The sequence below is a fragment of the Falco cherrug genome, chromosome 1 (assembly GCF_023634085.1).
Source record: "Falco cherrug isolate bFalChe1 chromosome 1, bFalChe1.pri, whole genome shotgun sequence".
In the NCBI taxonomy this organism is placed as follows: Eukaryota; Metazoa; Chordata; class Aves; order Falconiformes; family Falconidae; genus Falco; species Falco cherrug.
In genome coordinates, this window is record NC_073697.1 from 4,910,840 (window position 1) to 4,931,167 (window position 20,328).

At 43.0% G+C, this 20,328-nt stretch overlaps 1 protein-coding gene across 2 annotated transcripts; it reads right to left on the reverse strand.

Annotated features, from left to right (window-relative positions):
* Positions 1-6,195: 6,195 nt before the first annotated feature.
* On the reverse strand, positions 6,196-20,292 carry CASP3 (caspase 3). 2 transcript variants are annotated; one of them, XM_055718538.1, is made up of 8 exons: positions 20,156-20,292; positions 15,634-15,778; positions 14,247-14,339; positions 11,932-12,056; positions 11,324-11,452; positions 9,186-9,361; positions 8,545-8,662; positions 6,196-7,638 (listed from the first exon to the last, which is right to left on the reverse strand). In XM_055718538.1, the coding sequence occupies exons 3-8, from the start codon at positions 14,318-14,320 to the stop codon at positions 7,412-7,414; spliced, it is 849 nt and encodes a 282-aa protein (XP_055574513.1). In that variant the 5' UTR covers positions 14,321-14,339; positions 15,634-15,778; positions 20,156-20,292; the 3' UTR covers positions 6,196-7,411. The 2 variants fall into 2 exon arrangements, with proteins under 2 accessions (XP_055574513.1, XP_005445415.1); XM_005445358.4 differs by lacking the exon at positions 20,156-20,292 and adding an exon at positions 19,859-20,044.
* Positions 20,293-20,328: the final 36 nt, after the last annotated feature.

The window sequence follows — 20,328 nt, forward strand, 5'->3', positions numbered from 1 at the left end:
AGGATTGCAGGCAGAAAATATGGGGACTAGTGAGAGGAGGGGAAGAGTCTGGTTTTCATTTTGCCTCTAAATGCTTTCACTCGGTAGCATTTCAGCGAGCAGCAGCTACTAAGCATAAGGCAGAGGTGGTACCAGCTCCTGCTGTGCTGCTGGAGACTCGGTAAAGCTGGTTCCTTCTTTCGATGCTTCTCCCATCTTCCATAGACATCAGGAGACATTTTTATCGTAACGGTGTCTTGTAATCTTATCTAGGCCCTATCCTGGGCGAGAAAAGCTTAACCAAAAATTATAGACCCTTGGGTGAACCTATGTGTGCTTTAAATGTCAAGCCTGAAGGGCAGAGAGACCACAGCTCGCTTGGGGTTATTTATTGCCTTCCTGAGGTCTTAATACCAGTACCAGGCAGGCTGAATGGAGAAGGCCACACTCAGGGGGTCACCACTCTTACCAGCAAGCAGTCTGGCCAATGGGACCAGATGTCAGGTAAGGAAGTCATGGTACCCCAAGTGCATGTCCAGGCTCAGGACCTCCTGCAGCAGCAGCAGCAGCAGCAGCCCCACCATCTGAAGGTCAGCCCTCACCCAGAAAGCTCATAGCCTCAGCCGAGGCAAGCTGGGAGAGCTGAGCACGGAGAACCAGCTGAGGACAAGGAGGGAAAGAAGGATGAAGGGGTTCCGCAGGAGAACTGCTCTGTCCAGAGGAGGTTACATCTGCCTTTAGCTGGCCTTTTTACATTGCATCGTGCAGGAGACCTGTGCATTTGAGGAAGCTGCTTTTAGCTGAATGGGATAAAAGGGCAGCAAAATGTTCTGGGTTTAGTACCAGAAGTAGATGGGGAGAGAAAGAGGAAATGCTTGTGTCTGGAAAGAAGGATCCTAAAAATTTAAATCCCATATAAGTTTTTCTTTATCATTAATCATGTTTTTGTACAGAAGACTATAAATTGCACCGTGCTGGTTGCTACCACTGCTCTCTTTAAAGGTCTTGTGGTTAAATAAATTGAACCAGTATTTTCTTAATGGCCATGGAGTACTATGATATCACTCTTCATCCATAGGTACATCTTTACATCAGATATTCTCAAACTGCTCAGGTAATATTAGTATAGCTTTATGCATATGCAGGAAAACCTGTTATCGGGTCCATTAGAGGTAGTGAGACAGCTATGCATGGTCCCTTTCTGTATACCATTTGAAGCCAGGAGGACCTATTCGATCATTTAGGCTGGTCTTCTACACCCCCCAGACTATTGAATTTCACTAGGTAAGTCCCTGTGAAGCCCACCACACTCAACTTGGCAGAAACATTGTGGTCTTGTGCGCAGCAGGCAGAGGCAGAGCACTATCCCTGGTCCTCTGGCACTGGGAGCAGCACTGGTGAGCCACTGAACCTGATGCCAAATCTTGCCTGCAAACACTAAACACTTTTGGAAAGTGACTGCTGTGCGCCTTGTTTTCTTTGGAGGCACTTTAATTATGCAACTGTCTTAATGACAGAACATCTTGGTCTCTAGCAAAAAAACCCACCGTTATGTTTCCTTTGCTTGGAAGAGTCACGTCTTAATTTTTTGGTTTGTGATTATCCAGAAAAATTCCAACCTCAGAATTCGATTTTTAAGACATAAAAATAAAATCTAAGAGCTTACAAGGCCAGTTCTCCCTTCTTTCATCACACAGGTGAAGCTAGCTATTGCACCATCCTTCTGTTTAAAGGCCATCCCCACACGTGTGGCAGAAGCTTCTCTGGGGGTATTGTGTTTTTTTTTTTATTAAACCTTACAGGACTATCAGTTGTATGGCAGGGAGCTGCAGGGGAAGATGCTCCACAGCTGGAGGTGTTCTCTGGGTAGGCCTAGGACAGCAGAGACAACCCTTTTTGCCTCAAAATGAGCCGATTGTGGTTTACTCTGATACGCAGCAAGAAAGATGGGGAGGGTTTCTTGGGAAGCGGTGCTGAGATGTTCTCAGGTACTCTGGGATACAAGTCCCAGGCTGTAATCAACAGGCAAGCTGGCAGGCAGCAACCTGGCACCGAGAGATGCGAAAGGGCTGCTTCCTTCAGCAGGCTTTTGGGTTTGCTTTTAAACGATAGGTGGAGTTTTTGAGATTATTATGCTATCTGCAGTGACACCCTGTGGTGCTGAAGCAGTGGTTTGTCTCTGACCCTGTTCTCCCTCTCACAAAAAACCCCAAACCCAGAGTTCTGCTGTGACTGTCCTGCTGCCTGCAGTCGTTAGCAGGAGGCAATATACAGCTGAAAGGCAGCTCCTCCTGGTAATAGGATATGAGGAGACAAGCCTTTTGCTGCTACTTTTATAATTTAGCCATTATTATTCATACTGTTAATATCTCTAAAAATTATTTCATCTGCATACTGCCTGGCTTTAGCAGCAAATAAATGAATGTGAGATTATAGGTAAAAATATAAATTGCATATGAATGTATAGTATAAGACCTTGAATGTTCCCAGGGATGGGGCATCTGCCACCTCTCTGGGCAACCTCTGCCAATGTTTCACCACCCTCATTGTAAAAAATTTCTTCCTTGTCCCTAGTCTGAATCTACCTGCTTTTAGTTCAAAACCATTACCCCTTGTCCTATCGCAACAGGCTCTGCTAAAAGCCTGTCCCCATCTTTCTTATAAGACTCCTTTTAAGTGTTGAAAGGCCACAATAAGGTCTCCCTGGAGCCTTCTCTTCTCCAGGAGGAACAATCCCAAATTTATATTCCGAGTAAGCTGCACAAGTTTTCTTGTTTTACGGAGCAGAGTACCAGACCTGTGGGTTCTGTTCTCAGGGACAGACTGTTTCCATGGGACTCACGAGCATCAGTGTTTGACTTGCCATTTTTTTCCTTTTAACAAAACCAAATCTGAGATGTGCACTCTCAGAGGTTGTTGTGGGAAGAGGGCAGACTGGCTGCATTTAATGTTTTTTTATTGTTTAATTTAAAATATTTTTAATATAAATATATTTTTTATTTTATATATTCTATATTATTAGATGTTTATTATATATTAATATATCTACACTTTCACTTTTAAAAATAAATATTAAATACATATTGATTAAATACAATTTAATTTGCTTAACCAGAAGGGAATGCTTGATCTGGTATAAACCAGGCAGCACAAATTGCCTTTTGGACATGATTTAACTGCCAATCCAGCTAGCCACACCAATATATGTATCTTCAGGTGAAAATACAGGCACGTGCTTTCCAGCTCAGCTTGGAAACTACAGCCATGCTTGGCATGAACGCTTTCCCCGGGAATCGATGAACTGTTCCCATCAGTTAGTATATTCAAAATGGTGTAACCCTTTCATGCAAGTGTTTTCACCCAGCCTTTCACCACTGGTCTCTGTGAAGGTCTCCATATTCAACATACTTACTTTTTTCCTCTTCTAGAAAAAAACCAGTTGTCTCCCTCACATTTAAGAAGTTTGTTGGGCAGTATGTCTTCTGAATTTGTTTTTTCAGACGATACACGTTAGGAGAAAAACGTGTCAGGCCATATCCAACAGCTCAAGGGAGATAAGGTTGCTGCAAGCTGCATGTCCCCAGGTCCAACCAGTAGCAAAGCTGATGTGCTCCCAGTGGGCACATGCACAGAATGCATGTATACACCACATATATACACATACACATGAGCATGGGTGTAATCATACACACTGCTAACACAGACAGCATGCTCACGCGCAGACAGCACCGATGGCCTCACCCTGCTCCTCCTTGACTGAGCAGGATGGAAGTCCACGGGTGGGAACATACACATATAGACACTGGCTCTGAAGATGCTTCACCTGCTGCCTGGCTCCATCCTCACTGGTGCTTACACATCCACTTGTACATCCGCACCTGCTCCAGCTACTGCACCATGAGCACAACGCTCCGGCCCTTGGTCCCACCGGTGGGGCTGGCACTTGGTGTCTCCCTGACCACTGGCACACACGGCGCTTTCAGCCCACGGTCCCAACCCAGCTGCTGACACCCACATCTGCACTCGCTCCAAGCGCACATGTGCCGCTGTGACCTAAGGTGCTGCTTCTGCTGCTGGCCTGTAAATCGGGTCGTTCCAGTCACCACGCCACAGAGACACAGTCACAGTGTCTGTCTCCAGTCACTGGCACTCAGTCCTCACGTACATACCCGGGAAGAGGTAAACCGCAACACAGTTAAGAAGTCAGGATGAACTGTGCTGGTCAGACTCAGGGCACAGCCAAACTTACTGACCAGCAAATTAATTACATGTAATCAGTTCTTTTTATCCCCTTACACCTCTATTTTCCCCACAGTTGTTCCTTCCCAAATCACCTAAATCCATCCCTTTCCCTACCTTCGGTTCCTTCCCTAAACATCCCCTAACAAATCCTGTGCAACCCCCAAATGCTTTTCTCCTGCATCCCATGACGTGTCCCACCATTCCATGAAAGGGTGCTCCTGCACTGACTCACCTTGATGGGTCTCACACCTGGACCCTGGGGCTGAGGCTCTCCTGGGACAGCCCTGGGAGGAGCCAGGCAGGGTATCTCTGCCTCCAAGTCCTTAATTTGTGTTCCTGCCTGCACTTACGCTCCTGTGCGCACCTGGGCTTGCAGACATGAGCCACTGATGGCTCCTGTGACGAGCCCGGGTGTAGCCCCGCAGGGCAGGATATTATTTAGGCTTCCCCTCCTGCCCTTGGCTTTCTGTGCTGCTTTGTGGGTGTGCAGACAAGTTTTTATCACATAACCCAACAATACCAAGTTAGTGCAACTGCCCTTTCACCAGTGGAGCCTGTTGTAAAACTGACATATGCTTTCTGCCAGGTTTTTAGCATAAATCACCTGTTCCTTTCTCTTTCAGCTTCACACAGACTAAGGCAGCTTCCTCTTTCTCATTAAAATTACATTGCACAATCCCTCCTTTCACTGTGCCGCCACTCCTCCACCTTAATCTTCCAAGTTCCTGTGATTTATGCAGCCAAAACCTACTGCAACGATTGATTGGCAATTGTGCCTCTATACTACAGTCTTCATCTAATTTCTACGTGGTCTTCACACACTAAGCATCACCCTACAACCGTTTAAGTCGTCCCGTTCTCCTCATCCTTCCTAACACACTATTGCAATCTTCCATCCGACTGCCTCTTCCCCCAGTTCAACCTAGTGACTAGCTCACATTTTCCCCAATTGCCATGAGTGTAGCTCACCAGCTTGTCAGAGCTCCTTGCCGAACTGAGTTGAGCGTTCAAGGACATTCTCACCTCACCCTCTTCCTTCTCCAGCACATTCTGTCTCTGCCCACAAGTCCCACTGAGCAGACCACCAGCTCTCAGGTGGAGATACCCAGAAGTCTTCCTGGCACTGTCAAGGAACTTACTTGACTTGCGAGTAAAATGCAGCTCTTGTCCTAGAAGGAAAGGACTGATGGGAATATTCCCTCTTTCCCTAAGCCTCACCTCCATCTTCCTAGATGACTGGCTACTCATTGCAACTTAGATTCGATTGTGTTTTGCTCTATTTTGAAGACTATTGGAAAAGCTGTGAGAATCATTTTTCCTTTAGAGGACCCAGAAAGATCAAGACCAGAACCTATTAAGTCTAAGGGAGGAGAAAATCCGTGACAGGACTCTGCCACAGCAAAGTAACTGGGAGTTCAGGGAACATTCCTATTCCCCCATCACTGTGAAGCAAAGTAACAGAAGTCCAGTCGTTTACAACATATAACCATGTAGCCGCTTGCGGTAATCCACAACCCACATGAAGAAACCTGCATACAGGTTTTCGTGAACGTCATTTTTAGGTATGTTTAACAGAGGCCTATTTAGTTTTTCAACAGAAGCACGGGTAATAAATCTGCCCGGAACTGAAGTTCCAATCGACTAACCCTCTCCCACAAAACATCTCTACAAGAGCGACACATGGTTCCTCCTACTCAGCAGGCAGTCATCAGAGAACTCATTTACAATGTTTACAACTGCCACCTTTACATCACTTTTGAACCTGCATTTTCCCATGTCTCAACCACTGCTCTTATTCCCTGGCTATACAAGTACACAATGCTTTGAAGCAGCTGCTTTTCCACTTCATGGGGTAAGGCAGATGGGGAAGAAAAAGCGAAGGAGTATTTTCAGAAAAAGGAACATCATTAAAGTTAAAATAGATCTGCAGAAGCTATCAGATCCTAAACAAATCATACACAGAAAAAAGCATGATATAATTTAGAAAACGGTATTTTATTTAAGTTAAAAAAACCAAAACCACAAATGCCTCTGGAAGTGAACAGCAATTTGCCAACACTGTTTATGCTACATTTAAGAGTTTTAAGTCTTGTTCTGCAAGCACTCTTACAGTCAATTTACCATTCTTTCTCTAATCTTAAAGAGACTGCCACAAGCTGAAACATCAACAAAAACGTTTTAAAATTTTGTAAAAGCCTCTTCCACAAAATTCAGTCAAAGAGATATAAATTTACTATTTGTTAGCATATTTTAGCTCAAGTCTTGTAATTAACCCTAATCAATATTAGAATTAAGAAGCGAAATTTCTCCAGTACCACAAATCTAGGTTTCCACACTGATTAAATGTGGTACACGCATAGCACAAAGCAAACCCACTCTTGTTTATGGCCAGAAAGAGGAAAGCAAACTGTTCAGAGCAGACTTCCTTTTGCACTCATTCTTATAGCCCAAAATATGCCCCAACATCTCCTTCCTTAAGAGAGCTGCAGAAATTTGGGAAGACTGGTCCCTTAGTCACTCAGCTTCAAGGTCAGAATACAAAATTAATTTGAAACAGCTACCATGTTGATACAATTATTTTACCTAGAACTCCATACAAAAAGTTATAAAATGATCAGGAAAAAATTGACTGTGTTCTAAATATGCTTCCTAATTGTAAGTAAAAGACGAAATGGCTGTTTTCCACAGTTCATGCCCTAAGTTATAAGAACTGTTTAGGTTAGTTTATAACCTAAACTTCAAGAACTTGAGTTAGGAAGAAATGTAGGACAACACTACTATTATATTACCATCATTAGTAAACATACCACATTCTGAATCTTCTTCCTATTGGCAAAGATACGAAACCAAACTATTTACAAGAACCGTTTTTCCCTGCCCCTTCAGCGAAGTGAAATGTAGCACCAAATAGATCTTGTAAGTGATCTGATCTTTCTTCAGTCTTCTTTTCCTAATTTTTAGATACTCAGAGCATTACTTCCAAATTTGCCTGTGCTTCAGCTATTCAAGTTTGCATTTCTAACACAGCCATGCTATGTTTTGCTTCTAATAATGGACATCCCTAACTATGACACAGTTCATTATGCCACACTCAGTGAACAGTAATTCAGGTTTGAAAGTGGTATTCCATGCTAACATTGCATATATACTAGAGATAACAGGAACTGAAAAATTACAAAGTGAAATTCTCTTAACAAGGGAAGTAAAATTCTTTGGTGAGTGTAGAGACAATGCATGGAATCTGTTTCTTTGCATTAAAATCTTGCCGAGTTGAGCAGGACACATACTCTGCCACTCGGCGATTTACACGAGTTAGAATCTGCATGAGTTCAAGTTTCCTTCCATGTTCCTTCAGCACTTCACACACTGACTGAATAAACCAGGAGCCTTCAGCTGAATTCCTCCAGGAGTAATAGCCTGCAGAAGAGAGAGATGTCACATTGATCAGGTGTAGCAGCCTCCGATACAGGGCAGGATAACAATTACGGGAACAATGCCTTGTTTCCAACAGCAATCAATGTTTTAAAATAAAACCTCAAAACCACTAACCAACAAAACTTAGATTTGATAATCTCCCCAAACTGTCACTCGAAAGATTTTTCTAATCCTCTCATCTTTTCTCATCTAAGAAAACTTTCAACAGGTAGAAAATCAAAAGGCAGGAAACTATCTTCTGCTGCAACAGTCTCAGCCATTAACCGCTAACAACTGCCTCACAGAGTACACATCACTAAAAAGATGTGACGGTACAGATGGAGCCAAGGTGCAAAATGGATTTCAGTGTCGCTGTCTTCAGTACTACGTGCATGAATTAAAGACTGGAACCTAACTGATAATGCAAAGGGCATACTAAGGGCTCCGCCACCACTAATTTTGCTTAAGGATGCAATGAAAATAGAGTCGATAGGCACATAACATGTTGGTGTTTATCACCCACTTCTGCATATACATCTACAGATATCCCCTTGTTTTGTTCTCTTAGAATTAATAGTGCCTTTGATGTCCTGCTGTACACTATTCGAACAACTCACGTTAACTGAATTTATAGCAGATGAACATTTGAGAGTTTGCTAGTGAGAAAGATACATATTCAGGGTTTGGTGGTTGGGATTTTTGCTAAGAACTGAGAATAGCAAATACCTCAAAATCAGATCAGGGGAGAAAAAACTATCAAGGGAAGAAAAATCATATTTTCATGAAAAAGAACAGATGAAGTAGCCACCTACTGACTGGATACAACTGCCAGTTGTCATCTACAGTATCAAAACAAACTGATATATAGATACAACTTCAGGAACAAAAATTTCTTTGCACGTCTCTCACCTGGAGCTGTAGAATATGCATACACGAAATCTGCTTCTACAGGTATTTTTTGACACACTGTTTCTTCTGATCCACTGTCTGCGAAAATACCAGAATCCAATTCTGTCCCTCTACAAGCCTATTAGGTGGAAAGAAGAATGGAACATAAAATAAAAAAAACCAAAGAAATCAAGGCAGTGATCACGATCATAACAGTAATCTTCTTTTCCTGTTTTAAAGACTATAATATCCCAATTAAAAAAAAAAACCTGCAAAAATAACAAGAATTTGTATGGCACATTTCCATTAGACTCAGGAGAAAAGTAACTGGTATTTATTTCAGTCAGCTACACAATTTGGTTAAGATAGATATTAATTCAAAAGTGCACTCAGAGACTCACTAAAATATTGCCTACTGTTCAGACAGATTTTACGTAATTCATAGATTTAAGGTAAAGCAACCTCAGCTATTACAAATACTGCCTACCTAACAGGGCAGACTGTGCCACTTTTAGACCTGAAGATAATCTTATTCTAAAAGTAATTCCATTTAAATCAATTCTAGAAGCGATGAACTTTTTCATACTAGTAATTAATGGAAAACAATGTATTTTTTTAAAGTATCCAGCTGATTTGATGATCATTATTCAGCTGTACGTCACCTGAATGAAAAAGAGCTTGGGTTTTCCGGCTAAACTTCTGCACCTGTCACCTCTGAAAAGTCTTGTTAGCGCTCTCAGTTCAAGAAGACCATCTGTACCATAGATGAATCCTTCCTCACCATGGCTTAGCAACACACAAACAAAACTGCTTCGCTTGCTGTGATCTTCTTCAGAAACTTGGAAAGAAAAAAAGAGAATTATCTTAACTTCCTGCATTCCCTAAAAGCTTTGAACATTTGACGCCTCCTATGTGACGGAAATCTTTAAGAACTAATTCCCATGTTTAGAAACTTCCAACCAGTTTTCACTTCGAACAAAAGAAGCCAGCCTACTTTACTTCAGGAGGCTGGACACAGAAAACTCTGAACTAAAGGCCGACACTACCCATTGTAAGACACGGCCACAGAATTAGGCCAGGAACACTGTCAGGAAGCAAAGAGGGTGCCCCCACAGTGTCTCAGAGTGTGAATGGTACATCTCACTCATGCAGTAATGGTCAGGCTCGTGATCTGGGACTGGACTGATGGGAAGTTCTGAGAAAGGATGGGGAAATCTTACCTCTCTTTCCAGTCAGAGATGCTTCGACTACTTGGATTACATGGGAACTGAATGGAATATGAAAGTTGCTGCTGCAGGGACCTAGGTACTAGCATCACACACACCCCTCCTCCCTGTAGCAAGGCCTAAAAAGACTTTTCAGGCCTCTAAATTTTGTACTTAAAGACATTTAAGCTTGATATGAGGTGTTTGTAGGTACTTTTTTCCATCTTATGGTATGCAAAGAGCACAGAACAGATATTCTCTGATTGTCTTTCATTGCCTGACATTGTGGGGATTGTACTTGAGGACCAAGATGATTCCTTTAAATGTATGAAAAGATACAAACATGGTTTAAAAGAAAGGATCCCAAAGGAATTCCAAGTGGGGAAACGTAAGAAGATGCAAGAGTTTGTAGATGAAAAGTGTAACAGTCCCAAAAGCTGAAGTCATCTGTTCAGAGCTTGCCAAAAAACTGAATTTCCATTCTGGAAAAAGTCAGATTTTTTTTTCCTCAAGCAATGCGCACCCAGGCATTTCTACAATCTATGGACAAGCACCTAGAAGAGTCAGGAAAGGCTGTTTTTTGGGAATCTCTAGTTAGGCTGCAGTCTGTGATTTACACTGCCTGTTAGGAGGCCTGGTACCACAGGTAAGGCAGAGGGCTTTCCACCTTCAGCTACCGTCAACGGACAGGCTGCACCTATACTAATTAACCATGCCTGGGAGCATTCTCTGGCACAAACAGTAACTGGCACTAAAGAACCTACATCTATGTTAGCAAACACATTAAAAACAAAACCAAACTGAACACCAACCAAACAACCCCCCCACCCACCCGAACAGGATGGCAGCCGGCTAACTGGCTGTTGGGAATAATCCCTGAAACGCTTTTTACTGGTGAACTTGTGACCTGCAACAGGCACAGTCTGGGAGAGTGCTCGTAGGCATGAGCCACAGTCACACCACAGAACCCTCTAACAGTTAACTAGAATCGACTGTGTCCCAGGGCTACAGGTACCTCCAGGCACCGTTTAATTCGCTGGTCTGGATGTAGCCAAGTCCAAACAAAGCAAGACTAACAGCAACAGCAGTATAAAGCTCTCACTTGACACAGGGGTGTTTTGTTTCACAAGTCAAACAAAACATGAGCTGTTTCACTAGAAGAGTAACTGAGTTTGCACGCTTGCTGTTCTGGTCCCTCAATCAGAACCCCACCCCTGGATCAGGACACCTCTCAGGCCACACCACCAGGCATATAGCACAGAACCCAATTAAGCAGGTTTCTTTCCAACTCACAGAGCTTCAGTGGTCCCAGGGTCAGAATATAAATCAGTCTGCATTTAAGTTTCAGCCTTTTTTCCAGCCTTCTTTAGAAGATGAGAAAGGATACGGAGAGAACAGTCAAGGCACAAAAGATGGAGACACAGCAAAGGTGAATAAACATAGAAACTATGACGTACATGCCATCCTTAGCAATAAACCACTGGTAGGTGTGAAATATCATCTAAAAGAACCATGGAAGAAGACATGTGAGGGCTAGAGATATATTTGGAAACAGTGGTTGATTTAATACACACACTGAATGTATTATGACTTACCGTTTTTCAGTAGTTTAGAAATGTCATTGCATGAAAGATCATTGTTGACCTTTACTTTATATCCCAACTTCATAAAAACTTCTCTGACACTTGCAGCATCCGCATCTGTACCCAAACGGGGCAACAGCCCTATACGTAAGAGAAATGTATTATTTTTCATATGATATAGATGGCATAGTCTGATTGAGCCAAATTCTTCTCTCGCTTATACCTGTATCAGTCTGGATTATTATTCCATTATTTCAGATCCAGTCTAACAGAAAAAGCATTGCACTGTCACACATATACCATCTCCCACTCTTTGTACCTATATTGTAGATTTATCTACTCCTTATTTTTATATTTACCTATCTATACAAAGACATAAAAAATAATTTGTAAAACAGTAAAGGTAAGACGGGTTTGAACTGTCGATCAATTTTTCTCTCTGTTACTACTATACCCTAATGTGTTCCCCCTATACACGCTTGGAAGAATGCACTGAAATGAATCACACCCATTCACACCACTTCATTTTAGACTGCAATCAAAACTGGTCTGCATATTTTGAAGACTAATGCCACTAACTTATCTAAATTAAGGAAAACATAAAGAATTGAAAGTGGTACCAGTGTCTCTGTGGAAGTTCTTATTGTTTATTATCACACATTCTCCCATCTCTGGATAATCCATTCTGTAACTGTAGTCTGGCAGAATTCCAGAGTCCATCAACTTGCTAGCAGGCAGGTTCTTTCTGTATAGGAATCAGACAAACTTCAGGTGTTAATTTCTTAACTTTCTTTTCTAGTTTCAAAATAATAATAATAAATTAAGGTCATTTTATCAAAACCAACGAAACTTGTAAGGGTTTGCTACTTGATCCCTAGAAGTTCCCTCAATGAGTTCGCCAAGGACACCAAGCTGAGTGGTGTGGTTGATACCCTAGAGGGAAGGGATGTCATCCAGAGGGAACTTGACGGGCTAGAGAGGTGGACCTGTATGTACATCATCAAGTTCAACAAGGCCAAGTATAAGGTCCTCCACCTGGGTTGGGGCAATCCCAAACATGGATACAGGCTGGGCGGTAAGTGGAATGCCAACAGCCCTATGCAGGACGACTTGAGGTATTGGTGGATGAAAAACTGGATATGAGCTGGCAATCTGCACTAGGAGCCCAGAAAGCCAATTGCGTCCTGGGCTGCATCAAAAGAAGTGTGGCTAGCAGGTCCAGGGAAGCGATCCTCCCCCACTACCCCATTCTCATGAGACCCCACTGGGAGTAGTGTGTTCAACTTTGGGGCCCCAGCATAAGAAAGACACGGACCTGCTCAAGCAGGTCCAGAGGAGGGCCGCAAAGACGATCAGGGACCTGGAGCACCTCTCCTATGAGCACAGACTGGGAGAGTTGAGGTTGTTCAGCCTAGAGAAAAGGCAGCTCTGGGGGGACCTTGTAGCGATCTTCCAGTACTTAAAGGGGACCTACTGGAAAGATGGGGAGGGACTCTTTACTAGGGAGTGTAGTGATAGGACAAAGGATAACGGCTTTAAACTGAAAGAGGGCAAATTTAGACTAGATATAAGGAAGAAATCCTTTACTGTGAGGGTGGTGAGGCACTGGCCCAGGCTGCCCAGAGCAGCTGTGGGTGCCCCATCCCTGGCAGTGCCCAAGGCCAGGCTGGATGGGGCTGGGAGCAACCTGGTCTGGTGGAAGGTGTTCCTGCCCATGGCAGGGGGTTGGAACTAGATGGTCTTGAAGGTCCCTTCCAGCCCAAACCATTCCATGATTCTAAGTTATGTCTGTGAAATAAATGGGTAGATCTAGGACTAGTGAAAACTGTACTTGTCCAGAGGTTAAAATAAATAAAACTGCTTTCTACAGTTATGGTCCCAAATAACATTTGTTTCAAGTGCAGTAAAATGTGCGCATACATGTGTCTAAAATGGTAATGGCTCTGCACAGGAGATTATGAAGAATTAGTTTAAGGAACCCAATTCTTGTATCAACAAGAAATCAGATAGGTTTTTCTAACATTATCTTTTGAAAGCTACATACCTACCTGGAGGCAAGATCAGCTCTGAGATTGTAAATCTATTCTGAATTTTAACCAAAAGTCATATTACCATTGGATTTTCACAAGTAAACATTCAAAACCTAGAAAGACCAAGACACTATACGCAGCTTAATTCTGCCTTAATGAGCACGCTGACTACACCACCACTGATGACTCTGCAACGGCTTTAAATTTTGCTCAGTTCATATATACTGAAGTCGGTATGGATTTTCTCATATAATCACACAGGCAAGTGGTTACACGATTGGGGCCCACTGTCATATTTTATTTTACAAATAAAAAGCCTGTAACGCTCTTAAATCCAATTTTCATTGAAATACTAAAAAGAACGATGTCAGAAACAAATTAAGTTCCCAAAGAGAGCATGATCTGATAGACGGTGCTACCCCAGCCTAACAACTAGCTGGTACCAGGAGGAACAGACCTGTGTTTCCCCTCTCCCACTCCTGTAAGTTCCCCTTGCATTTCTGCTTCCACACATACAACCCTACAGCAGGTCAGCTCGAGCAGCTGAACTGCCTGCCACAGGTTCCAGCTGAGCGCTAGAAGCAGTTCAAGGAACAGGCTGAACATTTAGCCGAGGCTGAGACAGGGAAGTGCCTTTTCAACAACAGCTAACTGCTTGGTAATACTGTTAAGCCAAGTCTAACTGCACCTCAAGTTTTTTTGCTTTTTAGCTCCTTTCGCATACACGTGGCCTGTATTTTCAAAGCCAGTACAACAACTCTAATAGTTGTTTATGACAACTGTAATTTACCATAATTGAAAATTTTCCCTTTAGCGCTATTTCTTCTATGGCTTTCCCCTTCTGTTACGGCACAGGATTCCTCAAGACTTAAATTGAAGGCTTCAACCAAAAGTACCTCACTTACCCTTTGGAACCAGGAATAGATTTTGCATCTGTCAGATCTTTCCCCAAATGTGGTCCATCTCCTGTGTCTGCCATTATGACTCTCAAGTATCAGCTTGAAAACATAAGAAAGTAGAAATATATGACAGCTAATTTTCATATGAAATACCTTCAGATTGCTTAATTTTTGTTCAGTTTCCTTAAAGCCTTACACTATTAGAGAGCAATTTTTTAGAAGTATAGAGAAAACAGGAATGTTAAAGGGAGATATTCATACAGAATAACTTTAGCCTAGGACTGTTAGTATTGGTAGGCAAAAAATAGCATTTCTAAGTAATCCTGACATATCTTTCATTTGAAAGAAGAACATGAACTGTTTTTCTAAATTACTGCATTCTAAACCAAGGGAAAAATAGTCTGCAGATCCCTGTGACCAAATAATTGAAAATGCCTACAAAACGTAGGATAAGAGACCAACAAACTGAAAACAATCTTTGAAGTATTGAAATGTCCCTACACGATTAGTAGCATTTCAGTATCATGAATAATGTCATATATGAATCCTTCCGCCTCAGTAAGACGGAAATTGAGATCCAAAACCAAGCAATACAAGTTATCAGGTGTGTGCAAAGACTAACATAGAAGATTAGGTTTTGGGTCATAGTATTCTGAGAAATAAATAATTTCTATGCATTCCATTTCAAACGAAACATCACTGCATCCAATGCTAATCGGTGTATGTGAAGACAACTGCAATATAAAGAACATAAAACCACAACAATATAACTGTAAACAGCTGATGAAATGCACTCCATGATACAGGCTGCTGTTTACTTTTGATCAGAACACAGGACAAGAAATGATGATCGATACCAATCCAGAAATCAATTTAAACACACCAAATCGCCCTTCTAGTTACTCCGTGTGTGCTCATGGAACACATTACCACAAGTTACCTTTAATTCAGGATTCAGAAAAAGATGAATCATCATAAAGTTAAATCGTCAGATAGGACAAAGTCAGAAATGTTTAGGAGTGAAATAAGTGCTTAGACATCAAGAAACAAACAAGGCACTACAAGGCAAGTATTCTAAAGAAATTTAGTTAGCAGATATATTTATGGTGAATAGGGATGTATAAATAACCAGACCAAGCAGTAAGATTTGCTGGTCAGATAAAATGAAGATTCTTATTTAAGGATTAGGTTCTTTGGTGGCAAACTATATTTGCCATCTTACACCATCATATTATTATTGTTACTATATTAAGGCTCTTAACTTTGTATTTATACTCCAGCTAGTACACCATGAACATCCATTTTGTGGCAACAATTACTGATTCATCAGAAGCACTAACCTGGGTATGTATAACCCTCTTTTTTCCTTATTTCTTAAAATACATTTACTTACATTTTTAGTTACTTCAGAAGATCTTCAAGGTTACTCTGAATACTATTTCTTTGTATCCTGAAGCACTGATATAATTAAGAAATCTTCTTGCTCACAAAATTATTCCAGACTTCAGAATATGAATTAGCAGCACACAGGAAATTTCCTGAAAACCGAATTACAAAAGCATCAGATAAGCTTGATTATTTTAGGCATACAATCTCCGAAATGCGTTATTGCTTTATATTTTAGAAATTCACTTTAAAACAGTATCACGGGGCAGGAACTACATCTACGATGCTGAACTTGCCTGCCTGGCACCACGATCTGGATTCATTCATCCTAACTTCAAAGTTTAATTCCTTAAAAGCTCCCTATGTGAAAACAGACAAGCACTTTCCAAGGGTAATTTAAATATCCAAGACCCGCAGCACGATGACAGTGATCCAACTCTTATGTCTTATCATTGGGCAGGGAGCATTAGCATTGACAAGAAAGTCTAGTCTAGACTGACAACTGGTGTGTCGACCCAGCTGTAACTGGAAAGCAGAGCTTCTGATCCCTGGGAATGGAAAGAATGGCTTTCATTCACGAGAACACTAGAAGTTCCCCTGCTCCAGCAGAGCCCAGCTTCCAGGATTTTCTATGCCTCTTTCAACCCTGTCCCTACTTGCAATCATCGTGGCTTTGGCTCCCAGCTTTCCTGAGTTCTCAGTCTGACACTTCCGAACAAAACTTATTTCGTAGGAAAACATCCAACCAGACTGACCCACAACTCCGATGCAACTCATGCTGTTCCTTCAGGAGATGCACAGTGTGAAGAAGCACAACCCAAACCTTTCACTGTGTCTGGGATTAACAGGAGAGACAGGGAAAAGGTGGTTCTTCACTGTGAGGGTGATGAGGCACTGGCAATCGCACAGATTTTGAGAAAAGACACAGAGCAGCTGTGGATGCCCCATCCCTGGCAGTGCTCAAGGCCAGGCTGGATGGGGCGTGGAGCAGCCTGGTCTAGCGGAAGGTGCCCATGGCAGGTGGGTTGGAACTAGATGATCTTTAAAGTCCCTTCCGATCCAAACCGTTCTATGATAAGGTTAACGTCCTTCTTGTTTGTTCTTTGTCTGCCAACAGCAATGAAAAGCCACACCATTATCGAAAGCAGCCCGTGTGTGCGCTGACAGCAGCGCAGCCGTGTCAGCATGGAATTGAACTTCTGCCAAAGGCCCAGGTGTTTACCCCAGCTGTCTGGCACCATGAAGACCTGCAGTGCCAGCGCTGAAAGTACACCAACCAGCTAGCCCGAACTAGTCAATATGCGCCTAGAGAAACTGCAGACACCTCCTGTCTACCACATGAGCCAGCCTGGGCTACCAATAACTACTGAGAGAAAGACTCAGCTAAGGTATAGGGAAAGCTAACAAACTCTCTGGCAAGCAGGTGAGACATTGGAATCATTAGGGAGGGTAAACTGATCATTAGGCTGCCTCAGGTTCACATCAGGTGTGCTCTAACCAATGCTGCGTTCCATTTAGGACTGGTTTTAGTAAGCTGGTGGGAATAACACTGGTGAAAAGCAGCAGATGTCAGTAGGCTAATCAGAGACCTAACAGACTGGGACCCCTGAATGCATCTATAACACAAATGTTAAATTATGCTGCAAACAGTAAGAAAGATCTTCAACCTTTAAGTGACCTTAAATTATTACTTATCTCCTTGACCCTTTTGCAACCTTGAAAGTCTGAAACTGCTCTCCTTGATTCAATGTCAAAGAAACGAGCAAATTTGAAGAAGTAGCTAGCAAAACCTACAGTTACAAGGAACTACAGTACTTCGTTTCTGAAAAATGTAAACCACATTTTGTAATACCATATAATAAAAATATTTCTTAGTAAAGACTTTGCAAGCCTAGCTCACAGCCTACAGCTACAACTGTTTAATGAAGTGTTAGAACTTACTGCATTCTACTGCACCGTGACTGCAGCTTGTCTAAGAATCTTTACATACACTAGAGATAGTAAAGAGAAACCATGTATAATATGTTAGGTACTTAAAATACACGTGCTTTATCTTCCAAATAGAATCTGTAACTCACCTTTAATATCCATCAATTTCTCAGCACTTTAACCCATCGAGTCATCTGCACTTCTTTAAAGAACAAAAGACACCCACAAAGACATGCCTGTTTTGTTGCTAGGCTCCGAAACGCACGTTTTAACCAGTAGTATGTTTTCTGCTCTAAAGCACTGGTCAGGGTAACAGCAACACTCTGGAGGACAGTGCTGATTCTAAGGCTACTAAGAATTGCCTCATCCTGGTTTAGGTAATGCAATGATGTCATGTTCTGTCAAGCAGAATAGACATTCCCCTATAGAGGGTGATCTCACACCATTAGGAATAGGGGGAGGGGGGGAAAAGCAGGACAAGGCATAAAGAATATAATAAAAAAAAATTGTTATTCTGCTCCTTGATATTCTTTTGTCTGAAAGCTTAGGTAAGACGAGCTTTCAACTGTAAGGAAACTTAAAAAACAAGTAGGTGAAAGGAGCAACAGTATTTTTCTAATCTAGCAGAACATGTTCTGTATTTTTTAGGAAGCTTATTTTACAATATTTTATCTGAAAAAATATGAAGTTTTTTTTTAAATCCTGTGAGACAGAGATAGTGAATATAAAGATGACGCTACAGTGATCTTTACAGGTACTCAGTAGTAAAAAAAATAAAAGTGGTTCAAAAGCATCCAAAACTATGCTTGACAAGCTACCAAAAATGATGAAAGTCTCTCTGTACAGCAACAAAAGCAAAAAATATATTTTTGCCTTATACAAATGCAGTTGTTCCGATGCTTTTCTTTTGGTAAGAAAATTATAAACAAAACAATGTCCTTACTCCATTCCAGCCTGGATTTACTTATTCTGCTTGGACCTAATGAAAATAAATTCACATTATCATATATCACTACTGCCATAAGAACCATTAGGTTTCTTTTTAAAGCAGCATTTATTTGAATTGTGAACCAACGAGAGAAACTAATGACAGTGATAAAAATAATACCAAAGCTGCTCAGACAGGGAAGGAAACAAATAACTGAATTGTCTCTAGTTACCAACTGTATCTTGAAATATGCAAACCACAGACAAGATGTGTTCAGTATATGTCAGCTGCTACAGAGCAACCATTGTAGCAGTATGAAAATACACGTCCAAAACAGAAACCAGTATCATAAAACATGTCCTTAAAGATTAGAAGAGGGCAGTTTTCCGACTCACATGACTGCAAGAAAAAATGTCAACCATTCAAAGAAGCTATTTTATGTACATAAATATATACACGCCACATTGCAATACTAATGCAGACATGCAGATTAAGAATTTTTGTTTCTACGATGTATGATAACCAATACTTATCTACCTAATCATGAAAATACTTGAAATATTCCATTACGTTTTCTCCGTAACATTATCCCCCAATTAAGCACTATTAACAGTGATGGAAGCATGCCAATACCCTAACAGCCCTTCACATTGCTTCTGGTCTGGATGTGGCTGTCGGAAAACATTGCCATCGGGCCAGCACTCTGGTCTTTCAAAAGCGAACAGATTTTTAGTTAGTCAGCATTGGCCTGCAACATCAGCAAGACCTGAAATTACTCTGAGATTAGATGGGACCCTTGCTTATTAATTCACCTATAACTATTAACCACACCACCACTGCAACAGATACTAGCCTCGCCAGGCTCCTTGATGCTAAGGAGAGAGCGTGTTATCTTCAAACCCACCAGAAGCAAGACAGTTAAAAAGGCGAGAACTAAGGGGGTTGGAGGGTAAACAGATGGGATTACCGGCGCTGTCCTCCAACCCAGCTGGCGACAGGACACAACACACCTCGGACAGGGTTTCCTACGTGCTATAAAAAGTCACTCACTGTGTGTGTGAGTGCCTCAAGCACGGGGGCTGGGGGGCGAGCCCCCCCGGGCCGCTGCCCCTCAGCTATCGCACCCCCCGTTAGCGGCCGGGCCGCTGCAGGACGCTCACTAGGCCGAGGGTAACCCGCTGCCTCCGACGCTTTATCTCGGTAGATCCAAAGGCAGCTTCTCACCCCGCGTTTCCAGTTTACCCACCACCAGAAGAAGGCCACCGCCAGAGAGCAGTTTAAAATTAAAGCTCACCCCCCACACACCCCGCCCCTCCTTTTGTTTAGGCAGCTTCTCCACAAACACGCGCTTAAGGGAGGTAACGATCTGCCTTACGCTGCTGGGCAACTGCTAACCGAGCCCCCGCGCCCTCCCTCCGGGCGAGCACCGGGACGGGACGGCGGCCGCGCCCCCGAGGGGGCAAACATCCGCCCGCGGCGGCGCGCTGAGCCCAGCCCGCCCCGGGAGAGCGCGGCCGCGCTCCCGGCCCGGCAGCGGGGACGCCCCCGCTCCCCTCAGCCGACTCCCGAGGCGCCGCGGACCCGCAGCCTGGGCCCGGGCGGCCGCCAGCCGGCCTGCCCTACCGCCACCGCTTTGTTCGGCCCGCCCGCTCCGCCGGCGCCGCGCTCCCACCTGCGTCCCGCTCGGCTCAGCTCGGCTCGGCTCGGCGCGCCACCGCCGCGCGCCCGCTCTGGCTCCGCCCCGCGCCGGGCGGGGCAGCCCGCCCCGGGGCACGCGGGCCGTGGCGGGGAGTCGCTTTGGCGCCTTCGCCTGCTCCGCGGCGGCCCTGAGGGGAGGCGGCGGGC